We start from the raw sequence: 17448 nt of genomic DNA on the forward strand, positions 1-17448 counted from the left end.
ATTTGCTCTCTTTTTCACAAATTTTCAGTCAACTATGGCCCCTTTGCAAAAGCATTCTAACAATTTGAAAATGAAGTTAAAAGCCGAACACACATGCAAGCCACAGTTTGTAGATTTTTATTTCAACTTTGTTATTATGCACCGCTTTATGTTGGTGCTACACTCAAACCCAAATAAAATACGGTCATGTTTGTGGCTGTAACGAGCAGTGATGACGAAAAAGCACCAGTTTTACAAAGCTGATGACTTGTTGCACAGATGTAAATGGTCTTTTTATCTACATAGAATAAATACGCCAAATACAAGCTTTACCTAAACAACAAAAATAGTAATTTTGCTCAAATTGTCTTAAAAAATGTTACCTACAGTCTTCAATTCCTTGTTTTTAAAATTAAAGCATTTTCAGTTGGGGGGTATTTTTCTTTAGATTTAAAATTTTCTTTTTAATTTTTGATTTTGTAATAAAAAACACTTTGCTTTTCACTCTGTAGAGTCGGCTGTGATGGATTTGTTGTAGCAGATAAAGTAGCCTCCATCAAAGCTAGTAAAAAATCCACAAAGTTTTGTTTGGTCCACAGAAAATTTTAATAGACGTGAACAAAAACCAGAAATCCCCATTTAGTTATCAGCCGATCGCGTTAAGGGAAGATTATAAATTCCCACATAAGACGCAGCATCTTTTATAGGGGAGTCCTGTACATAAATACAGTACAAGCTAAACACGCTGTTGCTGCTGCTGCTGAATAAAGCTTTATAAAAAAAAGCTGGTGTTTTGTAAAAAAAAAAAAAGAAAAAGCCGTAAAACACGACCGGCTCCATTCAGTCTCCAAACTTGGGTCCCTCGTGTAGCGATGTTCCTTCCCAATTGTCCCACTTTGGTCATAGAATAGTGGACATGTGCTCACTGTCCGACGGTGGGCTGGTGCTGAATTGTCTCACGTAGTCTAGTCTCATCAACTTTAACGCAGTCAGGTCCTCCAGCGGGCTTTCCGGTCTTGGAGCGTCTGAGGTATCTGCTGCCGTTCCCTGTGGGATCAGCTGCTGGAACATTGCCATGGTTGTATAACCACCTGAGAAGGTTAGAGGGGAGCTTTGGAGGTGTGTCCTCTGCGTGTCCAGTAAAGTGTCTGCTGTGTCATCGCGTAGGCTGTCCTCTGTCCCGCTGTCCGTGTCCCTCTCGCTCCAGGGATAGAGGACTTCCGGAGAGTCTCCCACATCCTCGCAGGTCCTGAGGAGCGGCAGCATTGACGGAAACGTGGGAGGCGGCGCCGCGGCTTCTCTCTCCAGTATCTGAAGACTCTTTGTGTCCCATTCCTCCACTTTTAGGGTTGCTAATGCCTCAAGGAGTTCCTGAGTGAAGAACAATAGATCGTCAGCAGTTTTCATCTCTTTAGTTAGGCTTTTTTTACTCGCGGTAAAATTAAATAGATGCAACTTTACCAGTTGGCCGGGATTCTCTATTTTCTGCACTGCGTTGCTGTGTCCGGGGTTGGGGATGCTCGGCCACAGAACGGCTTTTGCCCTGGGCAGAGTCAAAGGACGAGTACTGTTGTGTTTTATTCTTTAAAAGACGTTCAACTTTACTTTCAACCAATGTGGGGTGTCGATGTTCTACCTTTTTATCACTGGAGACCCACACATCAGCAAAAGGGCCACAAACACGATGACTGTGATAGCACCACTGATGCTGAAATTTACTGTGCACATAACAGAACACGCAAAATAATTAAAAAATTACGCAGAAAAAAAATGGTAAATGGTGTAAATGTTTCTTAATTTTCTACAACCATTATCTGTTTTAAAGACAGTTGGAGCGCTTCGGATTCCTACTCCTGCTGATGTGAAGGCTGAGATCTGGACTTGGTAGGCTGTTCCACTTTTGAGGCTCTCCATGTAAAAGCTGGTCAAATCTGGATCCACTGTTATATCTGCAAAGAAATGGGAGGGTGTTTGGGTTGTGCGTGTATGGGGACGTGCCTGGGTATTTCATTAAGCACCACCAGGAATCTTTATTTGGCCGATTGCAACAGCAGCACTTTTTAGGTACAGGTTTTCCCATTTGAGAGACTTTCAATTCACACATTTAAGCTACCTGTTTGTGAAATTGCATACATTCAATTTAAGTCAACAAGTGTGAACAGCTCAAAAAGGGTCCATCCATCTACCGATCCATGTGTTGCTCATTGGGTTGAGGAGGGAAACCCAGAGGGTCCTCTCCACAGCGACGTTTGTAAGTCATCCAGCGGGTTGTGAGTCTGGATTTGGATCTCCTCCCAGGAGGATGTCCCCATAAACCTCCAAAAGGAACCAGACATCCTGTCTGTCTGCAGCACCTCTGCAGAACGCCCATGCTTAAGTAATAGATGGGTGCTTTAGCCCCTGGTAGGGTCTCTCAGGGTAAATTGGACTCAGGGGAGAGGTCAGAGTAAGATAACCACACAAACAGGGAAATCCTCACCCAGGTTACTGAAGCCAGGATTCCCCCGTGCAGCTAGGCCTTAAGGTGGAACTTCCCAGCAAGGGCCCGATGGAGGAGCCTTGACTTCTTGGCTCAGCTTGAGATTGTAATGGGAAGCATCTTCCATGAGGACCCATAGAAAAGAAAACCTTACTACTTTTAAGACTAGGCTTAAAACTTTCCTCTTTTACAAAGCTTCTAGTTAGAGTGGCTCATGTTACTCTGAGCTACCTCTATAGTTATGCTGCTATAGGTTTAGGCTGCTGGAGGACATCAGGGCATATTTTATCACTCTGGTGAGTTCTCCTACTGTTCTCCAATGTGCATTGCTTGTTGTTATTTCATCTTTTAATTTTTTTTTCTTCATAGTAGGTACACCTGGTCTGGCGTTCTGTTAGCTGTGACATCATCCAGTGGGGCACATCATCCACTATTACCATATAATGTAGAAATGATTCCTGTGTCTCTGCTCTGTCTTCTCTAACTCCCAGTGGGTCGACGAAGATGACCGTTCATACTGAGTCTGGTTCTGCTGGAGGTTTTTTCTCCCTGTTAAAGGGGAGTTTTCCTCTCCACTGTTGCTTCATGCATGCTCAGTATGAGGGATTGCTGCAAAGCCATCCACAATGCAGACGACTCTCCCTGTGGCTCTACGTTCTTTCAGGTGGAGTGAATGCTGCTTCTCAAGACTTTGATGCAATCTACTGGGTTTCCTTAGATAGGAAACTTTTTGACCGATCTGCATAATTTGTTTGAATTTGACTTTGTAAAGTGCCTTGAGATGACGTGTGTTGTGAATTGGCGCTATATAAATAAAATTGAATAGAAATTGCTTATTTTATACAAATATAAAATAAGCAATGGCAGGGGCAGGGCTGTGCTAACTGCCTGGCTCAAGGTACATGGGCTAAAAGGTGTTTTACAAAAACGTAGATATAAATGAATATAGCAGCAAAAGGACCACACTATTGCACGTAGTCCTAAAACAGGATATTTATAAAAAAACTTCTCCTGCCCTTTCTCTCTTGAGCGGTCCCGCTTCAACCTCGGATCGTTTATTTAAAGCCAATGAACTTAAAAATTTGTCCTTGATTTGAGCGGGTAAATAAGATTATCTGCCAATGGAATGAGTATTTGACCCCTAAGATAAGATATTGCAGTTAAAATAAGATGATGGAGATGAGTTGTTCCTATTTTAAGTCTAAAATTCGTATTCCATTGGCAGATAATCTTCACTTTAGCTGTTCTGATGTAAGAAATTTATAAATATTGAAGTTAGTCCGTGTTCTCTCGCTAATGCATTGACTATAGCAGAGACTCAACAAAGTAGCCAGGTGAATGAGAGCACCAGCAGGCCACACCCACACGCACGCCTAGACGATTTGGCAGGAATAACTCTCTCATGAACTGAATATCCAGCCTATAGCGCGAGCTGCAGTCATTTTATACGCCCAGCAATTGTAAGGGCAATTATGGGAAAGAAAATAATTAACATTTAACTTTAAAACTTGCACTATGCACCTGCTCCACTACTGTGGTTGCAACGTCCCATTGGTGGGTAAAGTTTCTGTTTATCTATAATAGTTTTTGATTAATTAAGAAGGAACATTTGAGACAAAACTTTATGTGAATCAAATTAGTCTCAAAAAAGGTAGCAAAGGCTGCAAAGACTGCATTGCATTCCACTTGTTAGCCTTGGACTGAGGGTATTTACCTAAACTAAGGTTTGTTTCCGAAACTCTCCACCACATATTTCCCTTTTGTCTACTTCTCATTCATTCTTACGGACAGAAGTCTCTCAGGTGCTATTAGCATGCAACACTTTGCCCCACAAGGCTGAAAGTCAGAATGAGTCATTCCTTTCAGTGTGGCAGAGTTCGTCTTTTGTAAAAGATAAAAAACAGGCGTTTTTTGGGTAAATTTCTGTCTCGATGCATTGAATGCCTCTGCAATTGGTTTTAGTTTGACTTACACCACTGGAGTTATAAATAAGGCAACTTGTATATGCCAAAGTCGTACATGTTAAAATGAGTTTGTGTAAAGACGACGTGTTGATTTTACTAAATTCCTTTATAACGATCATTAAATTTCAGATGATCGTTGCTTACTGTGCTCTGTACTTGTCTCCCTGTAGTAGACGACGTAACCCAGCAGGAACCCTCTCAGGTCTTCCTCTCTGATTCTGGACCACTGCAGCACCACTGAATTAACCGTCACGTTGTGGAAGCTGATGTTAGTGGGAGAGCTGACAGGAGCTGTGGAGGGATTCCAAGACATGACAGCATAAAGTCAAATATAATTGGATTGTAAGTTTAAAAAAAAAAAAAAGGGCAGGCAGTCTTTGACTTACATCCTTCAATATAATAAAATTCTGTAGACCCGTAGGTGCTCTCGCTGTTGTTGATGTGCTTCATGTTACAGGTGTTCTTGTTTGGCCGCATATGCAGAGTGACGCTGTACCTCTGGTATGGCTCCAAGTGCTCTGGAGCAATTTGGGGGAAAAAAACAACAACACACAATACAAATGGGTTACCGCATAGGCAGGACATTCAATTTACAGCAAGTAAAATAAGTATTGAACGCGTCAACCAATTCATCAGTTTTCACACCTACACAAAACTCTAAGTAAATGAACCTACAAATTAAGTTAAGGGTTAAAAAATTAGAATGACAGTGAAAAAGTATAAAACACAAGACGAAAAGAAATGTGCAAAAAGGCATAGAAATCGAAAACATTCACAAACCTGTCAAAGATTTAGAAACCACTCCTGCTGCTGTGTGCAAATCAACACCAGATAAATTAATATGAACTGATGGTCTATGGTTTGTCATCACCAAAGTGTTGCACGGAGTGGTATGATTGGTAAAACCATCTAGGTCACAAACTGGTCTTATTGTTGCATAACATACTAATGGCAGTGGTTACAGCTGCATTTCTAAACATCTGGATGTTCCAGTGAACACTACTGGAGCCATAATCCAGAGTTGGACATTGCTTCACCCTAATCCAGCCATGGCAATGTCACCCTGGAAGATTAGTTGTAGAGAATTGAAATACAACTAACACAAGTTTTTTTTTTCTATTTAAAAGGGGGTGTATCATGTTTTTCAGTTCTTCCTTTTCACGTTGAATTCATTCAGTTGTGGTCTATATAAAGTGGAGCTGCAATGCTTTGGTCTGAATGTATGTAATTTACCCCTACGCTTCCCCTTTCTGCCCCTGTTCTGAGGTGTGTCTGGGAGCAATCGGTGTCGGTGCTGTCTCTTTAAATCTAGAGGAGGCACTTCACACCCCGCCCCCTTCCAGGTTCCTCCAGGAGTGGAAACAGGTCATGCTGATAGAATGATATAGAGCAGTAATGTGTGATTATTTACATGATTCTACACATCTGGATGACCTATTTTATTGTTCACACTAGTTCATGTTGTCTTGTGATGAAATGTAGGTGTTATTCTACCTATCCTTCATGGACAGTTGTTTGAAATGTTCTTTATTGCTACATAATTGCATTATATATCATTTCATTTTCATATACTATGAGTTTTAAATATGATAATTGGGATTATAAATGTGAATGGGGATGAGTTGTTATGGGAAAATAAAAAAAATATGTCTTTGTGGAGTCTTTATGACTCCTTAATTTGTATGATCACCGAAGAACTCATCAAAGAGATTTTGTTTGGATGTGGGAGTTACAAGTGAGATCGTAAATAACAGGAACTGAGCACGGGAATGTGTGTGTTTGAGATAAGATCCAGGTACATGCAACACATTCTCGCTGAGTTCAGGGGCTAGAGCGTCTTTTCCTGGTCTTTGTGTGGAGTTGAATGGGAGGTGTAGCCCTGGTGATAAAATTATGAAAAGGTGATAAGATGATTTCCTTTTTGCTGATTAGTCAATCGCTATGCTTTGGTAATTACTATTGTTCAGTTATTCAACCAATCACACTGCTGCTGATGGCATGTCAGCGGGTTGCTATGACCAGTCTAGTGCATGCTAAGCTGCTGGTGCAGTTCATTGTGAGCAGGAGGACCTCTACATAACCGAACCTGTGAAGAAAAACCTTTGCAGGCAGATTGTAACCTTAGAACTGGCCAGGTTTTGAGATTGATGGCGAGCTAAGGAGAAGAAGGCCTAGCCTGAAAGACTGATCCTCGGTCTGCAGTATCATCTCTCTACCGGTGGGTAGGGGGTTCCTTGCAGTACATACCAACTCTCACTACCAACACTCCTGGACAATGCAGGTTAAACCCAGACGTGGGTTTATCCCTAAATGACCCGGGATTATTTAGTGTGAACCAACATATGAATGTTTGTATGATATTCTTTCTTGATATAGTACACTGGCTGATTTAGCTGTGTTACTTATTGAATGACCATCTATGGTATTATCGTACTGTATTTTTTTCCTTTAATTATGTAAGTATTTGCACTAAGGTTATATGTCAATTGTTAAATCACTATTTGCACTTCAATATACGGTACCAGCAAAAGCTGTCTCCGTCTCCTGTCTCTCCCTCTGAGGATCCGTTCCTAGATCTCTGACATCAGCCCAGTCCTAACCCTTTATACCGTAGATAACTTCATACTTGCTACAGAGGCGTTGGTTACAGTCTTGGCTTGACGTGTGATATCTCAGAACGCATATAGCGATCTGGATGTGACGCTCTCATTTTCTTGCAAGACATTAAAGCTGACTGATCTCATCCATCTCAACTCTATTATTACATTTTCTCTTTGCAGTTTGACCATATTTGGAAGAAGATTGGTTGACGCTAAAAACACCATACCAACAGTAAAGTTTGCAGGTGGGGAACATCATGGTGCGGGCTGTCTTACTGCATATAATAATTGCAGGCTTCAAGAAACTATGGGAAGGATACGTGATAAAAGGAACAGGAACATTATTGATGCTAATCTGAAGAAGAAATCAGCGACTGATTTCCAGGAAAGACTGAGGCCCCAAAACACAGCCAGGGAAACTCCTAGCTAGTTTCAGAGAAAGAAGATAAATCTGCTAGGAAGCCCCCGTCTGACTTGTATCCTATTGATAGACCATACAGTAGACCCCCAGAACCAAGATTAAAGATAGTTTGTGTGAAAGAATGTGTTAAAATCCCATCTTAGACTTAGACAACTTAATTTGTCATTTTGTATGCACAAAGTGCGTACAGAACGAAATTTCGTTTGCATACAGCTTGAAAAATCACAGTAAATTGCAGTAAATTTCAGGATAAGGTGCAGCAGTGATTTATGTAAACAATTGAAATGTAAACAATGTAAACAATGCAGGGGAAATAGACAGTGTGCGATCTGCGCAACACGTGGCCAGACAAGAGCTGTCTTGAAGTTCCCATGACCAAGAAAGGATTTCCCTCAAAGTATTTAATGTATTTTTTCCACACGAATAAGGCGTGTAAGTGTGTTTAATACTTTTTCCTTGTGGCTTTCCATTTTTTCCACACAGTCTTTGTATGCGTCACCTTTCTTGGATTGTTGCAGAGCTCTGCTGAGAAGTACTTCAAAGCCAACAGTTCAAAATAGCACTTCTCAGGATTTTTCCATAGCCCTTCTTCTGACTGTTAGAAAAACAAACAGCTAAAGGAAATGGAGATGGTAGGCGACATTTGCAATAACGGGTTATTTGAATCTTCCTGCTGTTACGTGAGAAATGAACCTTTTTTTCCCCCCCACACAAATAAGGTGTGGAGAAAAAAACATAAAAATGAATTCCAGTCAGAAGAAACATGTTGGTCACAATAAAAGATTACTATAAACCTGAATCTGGAAGTATTGGGACTCATTTTGGTCTTACCTCTAGAAGTAGCTAAAGTTAAAAAGAGCAAAGTTAAAATACAAAAAAACTGTTTTGGTACTCATTCTCAACCAGTTGTTCTGATTATCTAGACAAAACTCCCTAAGAAGCCCCGCAAGTAGAAAATCAACAGTCTGATCGTTTTACAAAAAATAGCTGAGGATTTTCTCTGCTGAAAATATATAGATTAACTCCAAATGTGCAAGTAAGGGTGCCAGTAAGGGTCATGGGGCTGCAGTCTGGTCAGTCAGGAATCCCAACCAGTGAAGACAAAGCGAGGCGCAGAATTAGCCTGGGTTCTCTCTAGGTACCCTAAGATTCCCCACACAGTACAAAAAACATGATTGCTAGGTTCAGTGGTTAGGTGTGAGTGTGTGTGCATGTTTTTTCTCCCGTGTGTCTCTCTGTTGCCCTGTGATGGACCGGTGACGTGTCCAGGGTGTACCCCGCCTCTCGCCCATTGGCTGCTAAGGATAGGCACCTGCAACCCAGCAGGGACAAGCAAATATAGATTATTCACTTTTACTCTGTCCAACACATCAGGCTGTAGCCGTGTTTCTGTTCAATTCCCACTGGAAATCTCAGTGAACTTTTAAAATGGCGCAAAAAATGAAAATGCAAAATCAGACGAGTTTCCATCTAACGGTTTGTATTGAATTACCAGGCGACGCAAAGCGTAATGCTGTCATACGTTGATGTCACGCTGCAACAAACAGGAAGCAGTGCTTTTAAAACTAGCATGGACCCACAGGTCAGTAATAGAGCGAGGCTTTAATGAATGTGTTGCTATTTTTTCACAAATGAGACAGAAATGTCTCTTCGTCACTCCATGCGTAGCGGTTGTTGATTCCGGCCTTGTTTTCGAGCGTTATGAGAACATTCAGGAAGACGCCGGCAGCAGAAACAGCTGATCATTCATGTGTACACCAAAAAGTGATTCAACAAATGTGTTTCCATCTCCTCTTTAGTGCATTTAACCTTTTAAAAAAAGTCGAAAACCACCTCAAGCGAGCGTTAAAACTTTTTTGGGCAAAATTCAGTGAGTAAATTAGAAATTTGTTGTTTCCATCAACCTTTTCTAATGTGATACTTTGCATTAAGAAAGGCTGATGGAAACACGGCTTGTCACATTGACTTGTCCAATTCTAAACCGCCCTACATGTCCCACACTATACATGACTGCACGTCACGGTCTTGAGGATTTGTTAGATTATTGCTACCCAAGGATGTTTTCCCATTGTACTGACTATGCAGAAGTCCGGTAACCATGATACAAATTCAGCATTTTTTACCCATCTTCAGTTCGGCTGTTCAGCTGTCTCAGTATTAGGTTTAAACAAAAGATACAAACTGTCCAACAACTGTTCAACAAGTACTGCCAGATTTGTATGTTTGATTACATACCCAAAAATACCCTACACAGTGACCTGAAAAAACAGAAAGTTTTACAGTGCATAACGGACGAAGCACTTTATATTTTGTGGGGTTTTTTTTTAAAGAGGAAAAACTTCTGGATTCCCTATTTAGTCTAAGTTGCCCCAACACCAGGTTACTACAGTAACCCAGAACACACAAATTGACCACAATGCATGTCTCGACAGTTAACTTCTATATTTTGTTGCTCTATTAATAAATCAGCTCTTGTGGGCTCGACTACACACAGCATGTAAACTGCTGCGGAGCAGAACGTACACAGCGGTTGCTCGCTTAACTTCCCACGGTAACTTCTTGTTGTGTCTCTGTTCTGTCTTCTCTAACCACCAGTGGGTTGAGGCAGATGACCGTTCATACTGAGCCCGGTTCTGCTGGAGGTTTTCCTTCCCGTTAATGGGGAGTTTTTCTTCCCACTGTCGCTTCATGCTTGCTCAGTATGAGGGATTGCTGCAAAGCCATGTACAATGCAGACGACTCTCCTTGTGGCTCTACGCTTCCCCAGGAGTGAATGTTGCTTGTCGGGACTTTGATGCAATCAACTGGTTTCCTTATATAGGACATTTATGACCAATCTGTATAATCTGACCCAATCTGTATAATATGATTGAACTTGACTTTGTAAAGTGCCTTGAGATGACATGTTTTATGAATTGGCGCTATATAAATAAACTTGAATTGAATTGAATTGAATTAATAGACGTCCACCTGTTTGAACGACGACCCCACCTGATAACGAGGACAAGGTCTTGCTGGGGTTGGAGTCCTCGAAGAAGGGTTTGTACCATGCTGAACGGCCCTTCTTCATCCACTCCACGGAGTAGCAGACATACATCGTGACCAGATCCGTTCTCCAGTAGATTGTAAACGCTGTGCTGTTGTGGACCGTCACATTCAGCCTCCCGTCTCCTGAACCTGTAGAGTCAAAGTTTCATCAGTCTCATCTGCTCAGCTTGTGATTAATAGAAAGAAAGCAGTGACATTTTTATTTTTCTCTCACTGTTGGTGCCTTTGTGCTGTGGTATGATGTGGGTCACAGCTGGGGAGAGGCTTGCGTTGTTCCAGGCCCTGATGTTGAGCAGATAAGCTGAGTAAGAGAGGATCAGCTTGATCTCAGGCTCTGAGGTGGTCATGTTCTCTGTCGGAGGCTCTCCAGACTCTTTCCGAACGGTCACCAGGTAGCCGTCATGCACGTCCTTGACAGGAAACTACCAAAAAGCATAGCTTGTGTTTCACCGCTGTGACCTCATGCATTACAATTGTGTTTATGACCATTTTGATTCCATGTGTGTGTAGAAGTACCTTCCAGGTTATGGAAATCAACCGGCTGCCTCTTTTCTCTGCAATCTCTACGTATTTGGCGCTGATAACTGTGGGTTTAGTCTTAAGCTCTGAAACGGGGACAGAACACACTTGGACATAGTAAATTATTCCTGGATTTGGACCATCACAGTCAGTGTTGTGCTTGGGTTCTGAAGTGATCTGAAACCAGGTCAGTCTGAGCATACCCGATTCGCTCACCTGACGGGACAATGTAGTCTTTACTCCACATACACTGGGAGCATTCAGTACTCGTCACACATCGGATCTGAACCACGTAGGCCACTGAGGAGTTTAGCTTTTCCAGTCTAGCTCCAATTGGATACTGAGATTCCACCTGTGAAGAAAAAAAGCAGAAATGAGCGAGTGAAAGATATTCCAAGCAGGAGTTTTGAAAACCAGATGAGCGGTTTGCATAACTTCAACACTACACAACACTGACATTTTTGGCCCACCTGATAATGGGAACTTTATGGGTGTGCTGGAAGTTATCAGCGAGTTTGATCCATTTTTGAAAGCGCGTATTGAAAAGTATGGCAATGCTGGCAAGGGGAACACCATCATACCTCTCATCAACAACATGTTTGGAGTTTATTGAACTGATGGGAGAGCGGGTCCTCACAGAGATACTAAGTCAGATAAAAATGGCACAGTACTTTTCGATCAGTGTCGATTCCACTCCGGATGTTACACACACAGACCAGCTCACGTTCATAATGCGCTATGTGTCACCTGACGGCAGCGTCACGGAGCGTTTTGTGAAGTTTCTGCCAATTGAGAGTCATTCGGGAGAGTCACTTTGCCAGTCTGTTCTTGGTGTTTTACAAGAGATGGGCAGATCGATAACTGCAGAGGCCATTGTTACGATAATGCAGCCAACATGTCCGGGATATACAGTGGCCTGCAAACGCGCATTAAACAGATTAACCCGTTGGTTGAGTGGGTACCCCACTCAATTTAGTGGGGCTGAACAGTGTTAACTGCTGCCTTGAGACGGAGGAATTTTTTAAACTTTGTACAGACACTTTTTAATTTTTCCTCCACATCCACATCCCGTTGGCAGACAATCAAAGCAGGTTTAGAGCCTAATGACAACCACAGGATGGAGACTTTAAAAAGTCTTTCAGACACTAGATGGTCAGCACACGCGCAAGCAACAAAAGCAGTGCACCAGAATTACGCCAGAATTCAAGAGTCACTGCAAAGGTTAGGTGATGACTCAAACCAAACCCTTACTGCTAGGGATGAAGCCAGGACGCTCTATGTGAAAATGGAAAAACTAGAGAATGCCATTCTGTGTAACTTGTGGAACAACATACTGCAACGTTTTCCCAGGACTAGTACTGCTCTACAGGCAGTTGAACTGGATTTGTGTAATGCTGTTAATTTGATCAGCTCATTGAGGGATTATGTGGCCAGCCTACGTGATGATTTCGGCAACTTTGAGAGTGAAGCAAAACACACGTCTCCAACTTTGTCCCAACACTACAAAGCGGACACACAGAGGCACAGAAAAAGAGCGATCAGGCTGAGACAAGTTCAAAGTCACTGTTTTTATCGCCGTCATAGATCGACTTGTCACAGAACTGGATCGGAGGTATCTCTCCTACAAAGATATTCAGCAGACATTTAGATTTTTGAACAATGTTCCATCTATCTCCGTACAAGAACTTCATACAGGAGCAGCTAATCTTCTGAAGAAATATGCTGGTGATCTGGAGGACTGGAGGTTTTGTGGACGAAATTTTACAATTCAGAGAATTTATTAAAGAAAACGAAGACACCTCAGCAAGGTCACTTCTGCAACTTATAAGAGGACGGAAACTACAATCAGTGTTTCCAAACGTTGATATAGCCCTCCGACTGTTTATGACTTTGCCTGTAACCAATGCCAGCGGGGAGCGCTCTTTTTCAAAACTGGGACTAGTTAAAAATAGACTGAGATCTACTATGGGCCAAAACAGACTGAATCACCTGTCTTTGATGTCAATAGAAAGTGACATTCTGCGCAAATTATATTTTACCAGTCTCATTAAGGACTTCTCTGTTAGAAAAACAAGGTAGGAATATGATTGTTCTGCTGCTGATTATTGCTTGCTTTTATGTGCTGCTGCTGTTTATGGTATTTGTATGGCTTTATTTTATTGGAATATTATACAGCGTTTTGTCGTAGTTAAACAGAAGCTGCTGCAGGTGTTTTTGGCCTAACTGTTGGTTTAGAAAGGTAAAATATGTTACCAGCTTGCAGGTGTATTTTTCTGGTAAAGCAACTTAGGAGGGGGCCACACAAAAAGTAGCCTAGGGGCCCCTGACCACCTTAATCTGCCACTGACTAATGACATAGATCTTCCTTTGCAGGTTTATTGGCAGACTATAAACACACAGAAAACGCGGCGCAGAATAGCGTAAAGAGTGTTTTGTTGTTCAAAACATGAACCTTTTTTCGTAATTAACACTTAAAAACCAGCTTCATTCCACTGACTTTTCTTCGTAGAGTGAGTTGAGAAGACGTTTGTTGTGAATTGTCACCATGTAAATAAGCTGAATTGAAACTTTTTCCAGGTATGTTGCTGTTACTAATATCAACCCTGTTATTCAATCATGATGAATTCCTCTTACCTTATTACAAAATACAATTTTTAGCCATTTTGCCTTAAGACTGAGTGTAATATACTTTGATGCTAGACCAACCTACTGCCAAAAATATTTGCTCATCTGCCTTCACACATGAGAACTTGAGTTGAGCATCGCCGTTCTGAATTCACAGAGTTTTATAAGGTGTTGACCCACCCTCTGCTGCTAAAAAAAGCATTAATTATTCTGGAAAAGCTTTCCACAAAGTTTGGGAGTGAGCTTGTGAGTGTTGGTGACCGTTCTTCTAGAATGGCATTTGTGCGGTCAGACACTGATGTTGGTCGAGACTCTCATTTCCCAACCGGTCAGGTTCGGTCGGGTTGAGGTCAGGACTCTGTGAAGGCCAGTGAAGTTCTTCCACGCCAAACTTTCTCATCCACATCATTATGGCCCTTCCTTTGGTCAGCAATGCACAGGAATCCCCAAACCATTCAAAGTTGGGAGCATAAAACTGCCAGAATGTCTTTGTATGCGGCAGCATTAAGAGTTTATTCCAATGGTACTAAGATCCAAGCCCAACTACTGAAAAACAGCCGCATCATCATCCTCTGCATCAAAACTTTGCCATCAGAAAAGCTAAACTCAGATTTGTCCATTGAACTGCCAAACAGAGAAAGAACATGTGTCCAATGTGTACAGGCCTGGCATTCTTTACAGCAACACTTTGCATTGCACCTTTAAATCCATGACTTGGATGCAGTTGAGTCCATTGAACTGCCAGACAAAAACTTTGCAAGTTATGTGCATTAAATAACTCCCCGACTTTTTGCAACTTCCCACTTTGTGGCCAACTTGCTACCATTCCAGTTCCCACTTTGTTATACGGTACTACCTCTGTTTACTTTGGAATATTTGGTAACGAGAACATTTTCCAACCAAACATTTAGCACAGGTGGCATTATTATTTCAGACTTAACGGAGGTCTTTCAAAAAATGCTTCTAGGCCATGGAAAAGATTTTAAAGCCTGCATTCGATGATTCTGACTGGGGAATGATTATGTCTGCCAATGTATGGCTCCCCTTCTATATATAATATATATATATTATTATTTATATATATATATATATATAATATATATTATATTATACTTATATACTTATTTCTATATATTTTGTTGTGCGTGTGTGTGTGTGTGTGTGTATTCACTCTAATCAGACCTCGACTAGCACTTTTGGCGGTTTCATACACTGTTGTACTTGCTGCTTTTTAATGTTTGCTGTTTATGTTTGTTTTATTCTAATATTGTGAATTCATTTTTACTAAGAACAGTTTATTCTCTGCCTCCTGGGTGCTAACTCTAAGGGGAGAACAGCTCTTCATGAAGATTTTTAATTATTATAATACACTTTATTATATTTTCTCCAGAGCACCTCTGTTAAAGTAATAATCAGAAAAGAGGTCAAGATATAACAAACATGAAATCTAACTGCTTAAACGGACATCTGAAGGGAATCGAGAATGAATGTCCAGATTATCATTGGCTGATCGAAGCTATCAGATAACAAAGCTTTTTTTTGTACTTAATTGAAACACCTGCCTTGATCTTAAGGAAAAAGAAAAAAGAATTGAATGCTATGAACTCTGGGGTACATTTGGTCCATCAGCTCTGGGCACCTTGGGCTGCTGCCAAGGAGGGCCTGTTTAGCCCAACATCAGACTGCGTCTTTGCCACCAACCAAGCCTCTCTGACTGACAATCCACTGGAGGTGTCTGGGTGTGGTAGTGTCCGGGAGAAAGGCAGTTTCCTGACTGCTCAGTGTCTGATACTAGTCCCTCTCTCTCTCTCTCTCTCTCTCTCTCTACCTGCAAACGTTTACATTTTGTCTTTAACTACTTTAACTGATATTACGTGGTTAACACACAAGGTTGTTATAAAAAACAGGTTTGCAATGCTTGTCTGAGCAAGTGATCATTACTGACCTCGTTCCACGAGTGGCTGCCCGGTGCTTTATATCTCATGGAGAACTTGCTGATGTACTTGTTATCCTCCGGAAGCCAGGTCACGTTCACCTGCAGCCCTCCAGGCGGGCGATGCAGCAACACTTTGCTTGGAGGATCGCAGCGAGCTGAGATGTAACAGAAAGCCACAGAATACAGATTTATCATCAGTTTAAAACTTTATATATATAGATAGAGATAGATAGATAGATAGATAGATAGATAGAGGACTTACTGAGGCTCTTTGGTGATCCTTTAAAAAATGCTTTTGTGCAATTTGCCGTCTCTGTGTTTTCATAAAGCTCCACTGTCAAGTTGAAATTAGTAAATATTTTTATCTCTCTATGGAGCTGAGTGAGGTTGTAGTAAACGTAACAGTAGGGTTTGTCTCTGCAAAGACAAAAAATAGAAAAAAAGTGAATTTAAAAAAAAAAATGTGTCATAAAAATGTGCTGGACAGCACCACAAGGGGAAGTTTCCGCCGTACGGTTGTTGGTAGATGAGGGTGTAGGTCTTCCCTGACCCGTGTTTTCCAGGTTCCCACGTACACTTGCTAGTCCGTCCGTATTTACCAAAACAGTCTAGATTACGGACTCCATCTGTAAAAGCAGAAAAATGTGATCTTCCAGAACCTGACAGCTGCTGAGGGGGTTGGCTCACATGAAGCTGTGCTTACCTGGGTGAATCCCACAGTGTTGGTATTTGGCTGCAATGTTCATAACGGTCGTTGATTTGCATTTTCCTGAAAAAAAAAAAAAAAACAACATTCCTTATGAAGGCACATCAGCGTGGTGAATGCCTCCTTGGCACAAGACTACCTGCACATTGCTGAAACACACCTTTTAGTCCCTGGACACTTTAAAGCCTGATGCAATAAATAATAGTCAGCTTTTCCGTCATCGCTGTGTCATAACTGATACACCAGGATATTATGGTTAGGTCTTTATCAGATTTTCACATGGTGCCCCTTGACAGCTACACAACTAACTTTGGTAATAAGGTAGTAGCTACTGAAATACATGCATGATGTTGCGTTAGACATTTTAGGGTTAATCTCATGATGATGACATTAATAATAAGCAGCAGAAACCCTAAAAAGACAGGAGGGAAAAAAATCTCTGTCCTACCTGCAGAAACTTGAACGCATGAGGAGTTGGGAAGATAGAGAAGAAGCATCGACCCTTGAGGATAAATAAAGAACTTAATGTGATAACGCATGCAACATTTTCTGAAAACAAACAAAAGAAGTGCACAAAGCATGGAGAAAGGTTTCACCTGCAAACAGACACGTAGAGATCATTTTATAGAGAAAGTACAGCAAAGGTGCGGCTGTCTTACCAAGGAGGAGAATATGCGAAGAGCGTCCAGGAAAGCGATGTTTTGGGTCTGAGTTCTGTCCTCCAGTGCCCGACATGATGCTCGGGACTGAAACCACCACAGTGGGTTGTGGGTAGCTTTACGCCCACGGCCCCCCATCCAAAAGCATGGTGCGCACAGCCCCGCAGCGTGGCTGAGACTGAACGACGAGGAAATATTTGGGCAAGTTTTACGCACAGCGAGGAGGGGCGTAGACGAAACGCGACGCAGTAAAGGATCTATAAGCCACCGCACTGGCAAGAAGAAAGAAAGAAAAAAAAAGAAACAGTAGCTCTCAGAAATAACAAAACGTTTCTGCAACTTCTTCTTTCCAAAAATAGAGCCGCTCGGCATGAAAAGCGTGCGCCATCTCTGCCTAGAATGAATGTAAATCCGCAGAGAGCTGCTGACCTGTGAACTTTCTGTTCACATGTCTGGTTATGCGTTTCAGAGACTCCTTTCAGTTATTTACTGAAAAGGCTGGCAGTGATTCA

At 41.7% G+C, this 17448-nt stretch overlaps 1 protein-coding gene across 1 annotated transcript; it reads right to left on the reverse strand.

Annotated features, from left to right (window-relative positions):
• Positions 1-101: 101 nt before the first annotated feature.
• On the reverse strand, positions 102-17149 carry LOC105928238 (interleukin-31 receptor subunit alpha). The gene is made up of 16 exons (XM_012865404.3): positions 16937-17149; positions 16726-16779; positions 16275-16340; positions 16086-16197; positions 15834-15988; positions 15581-15726; positions 11227-11362; positions 11008-11096; positions 10706-10913; positions 10435-10620; positions 4809-4940; positions 4567-4713; positions 1788-1928; positions 1616-1697; positions 1441-1522; positions 102-1350 (listed from the first exon to the last, which is right to left on the reverse strand). Exons 1-16 carry the CDS (start codon positions 17010-17012, stop codon positions 880-882), a joined length of 2283 nt encoding a protein of 760 aa, XP_012720858.2. The 5' UTR covers positions 17013-17149; the 3' UTR covers positions 102-879.
• Between the last annotated feature and the right edge of the window lie 299 nt (positions 17150-17448).

Source organism: Fundulus heteroclitus, chromosome 8 (assembly GCF_011125445.2).
Source record: "Fundulus heteroclitus isolate FHET01 chromosome 8, MU-UCD_Fhet_4.1, whole genome shotgun sequence".
Taxonomy (NCBI): Eukaryota; Metazoa; Chordata; class Actinopteri; order Cyprinodontiformes; family Fundulidae; genus Fundulus; species Fundulus heteroclitus.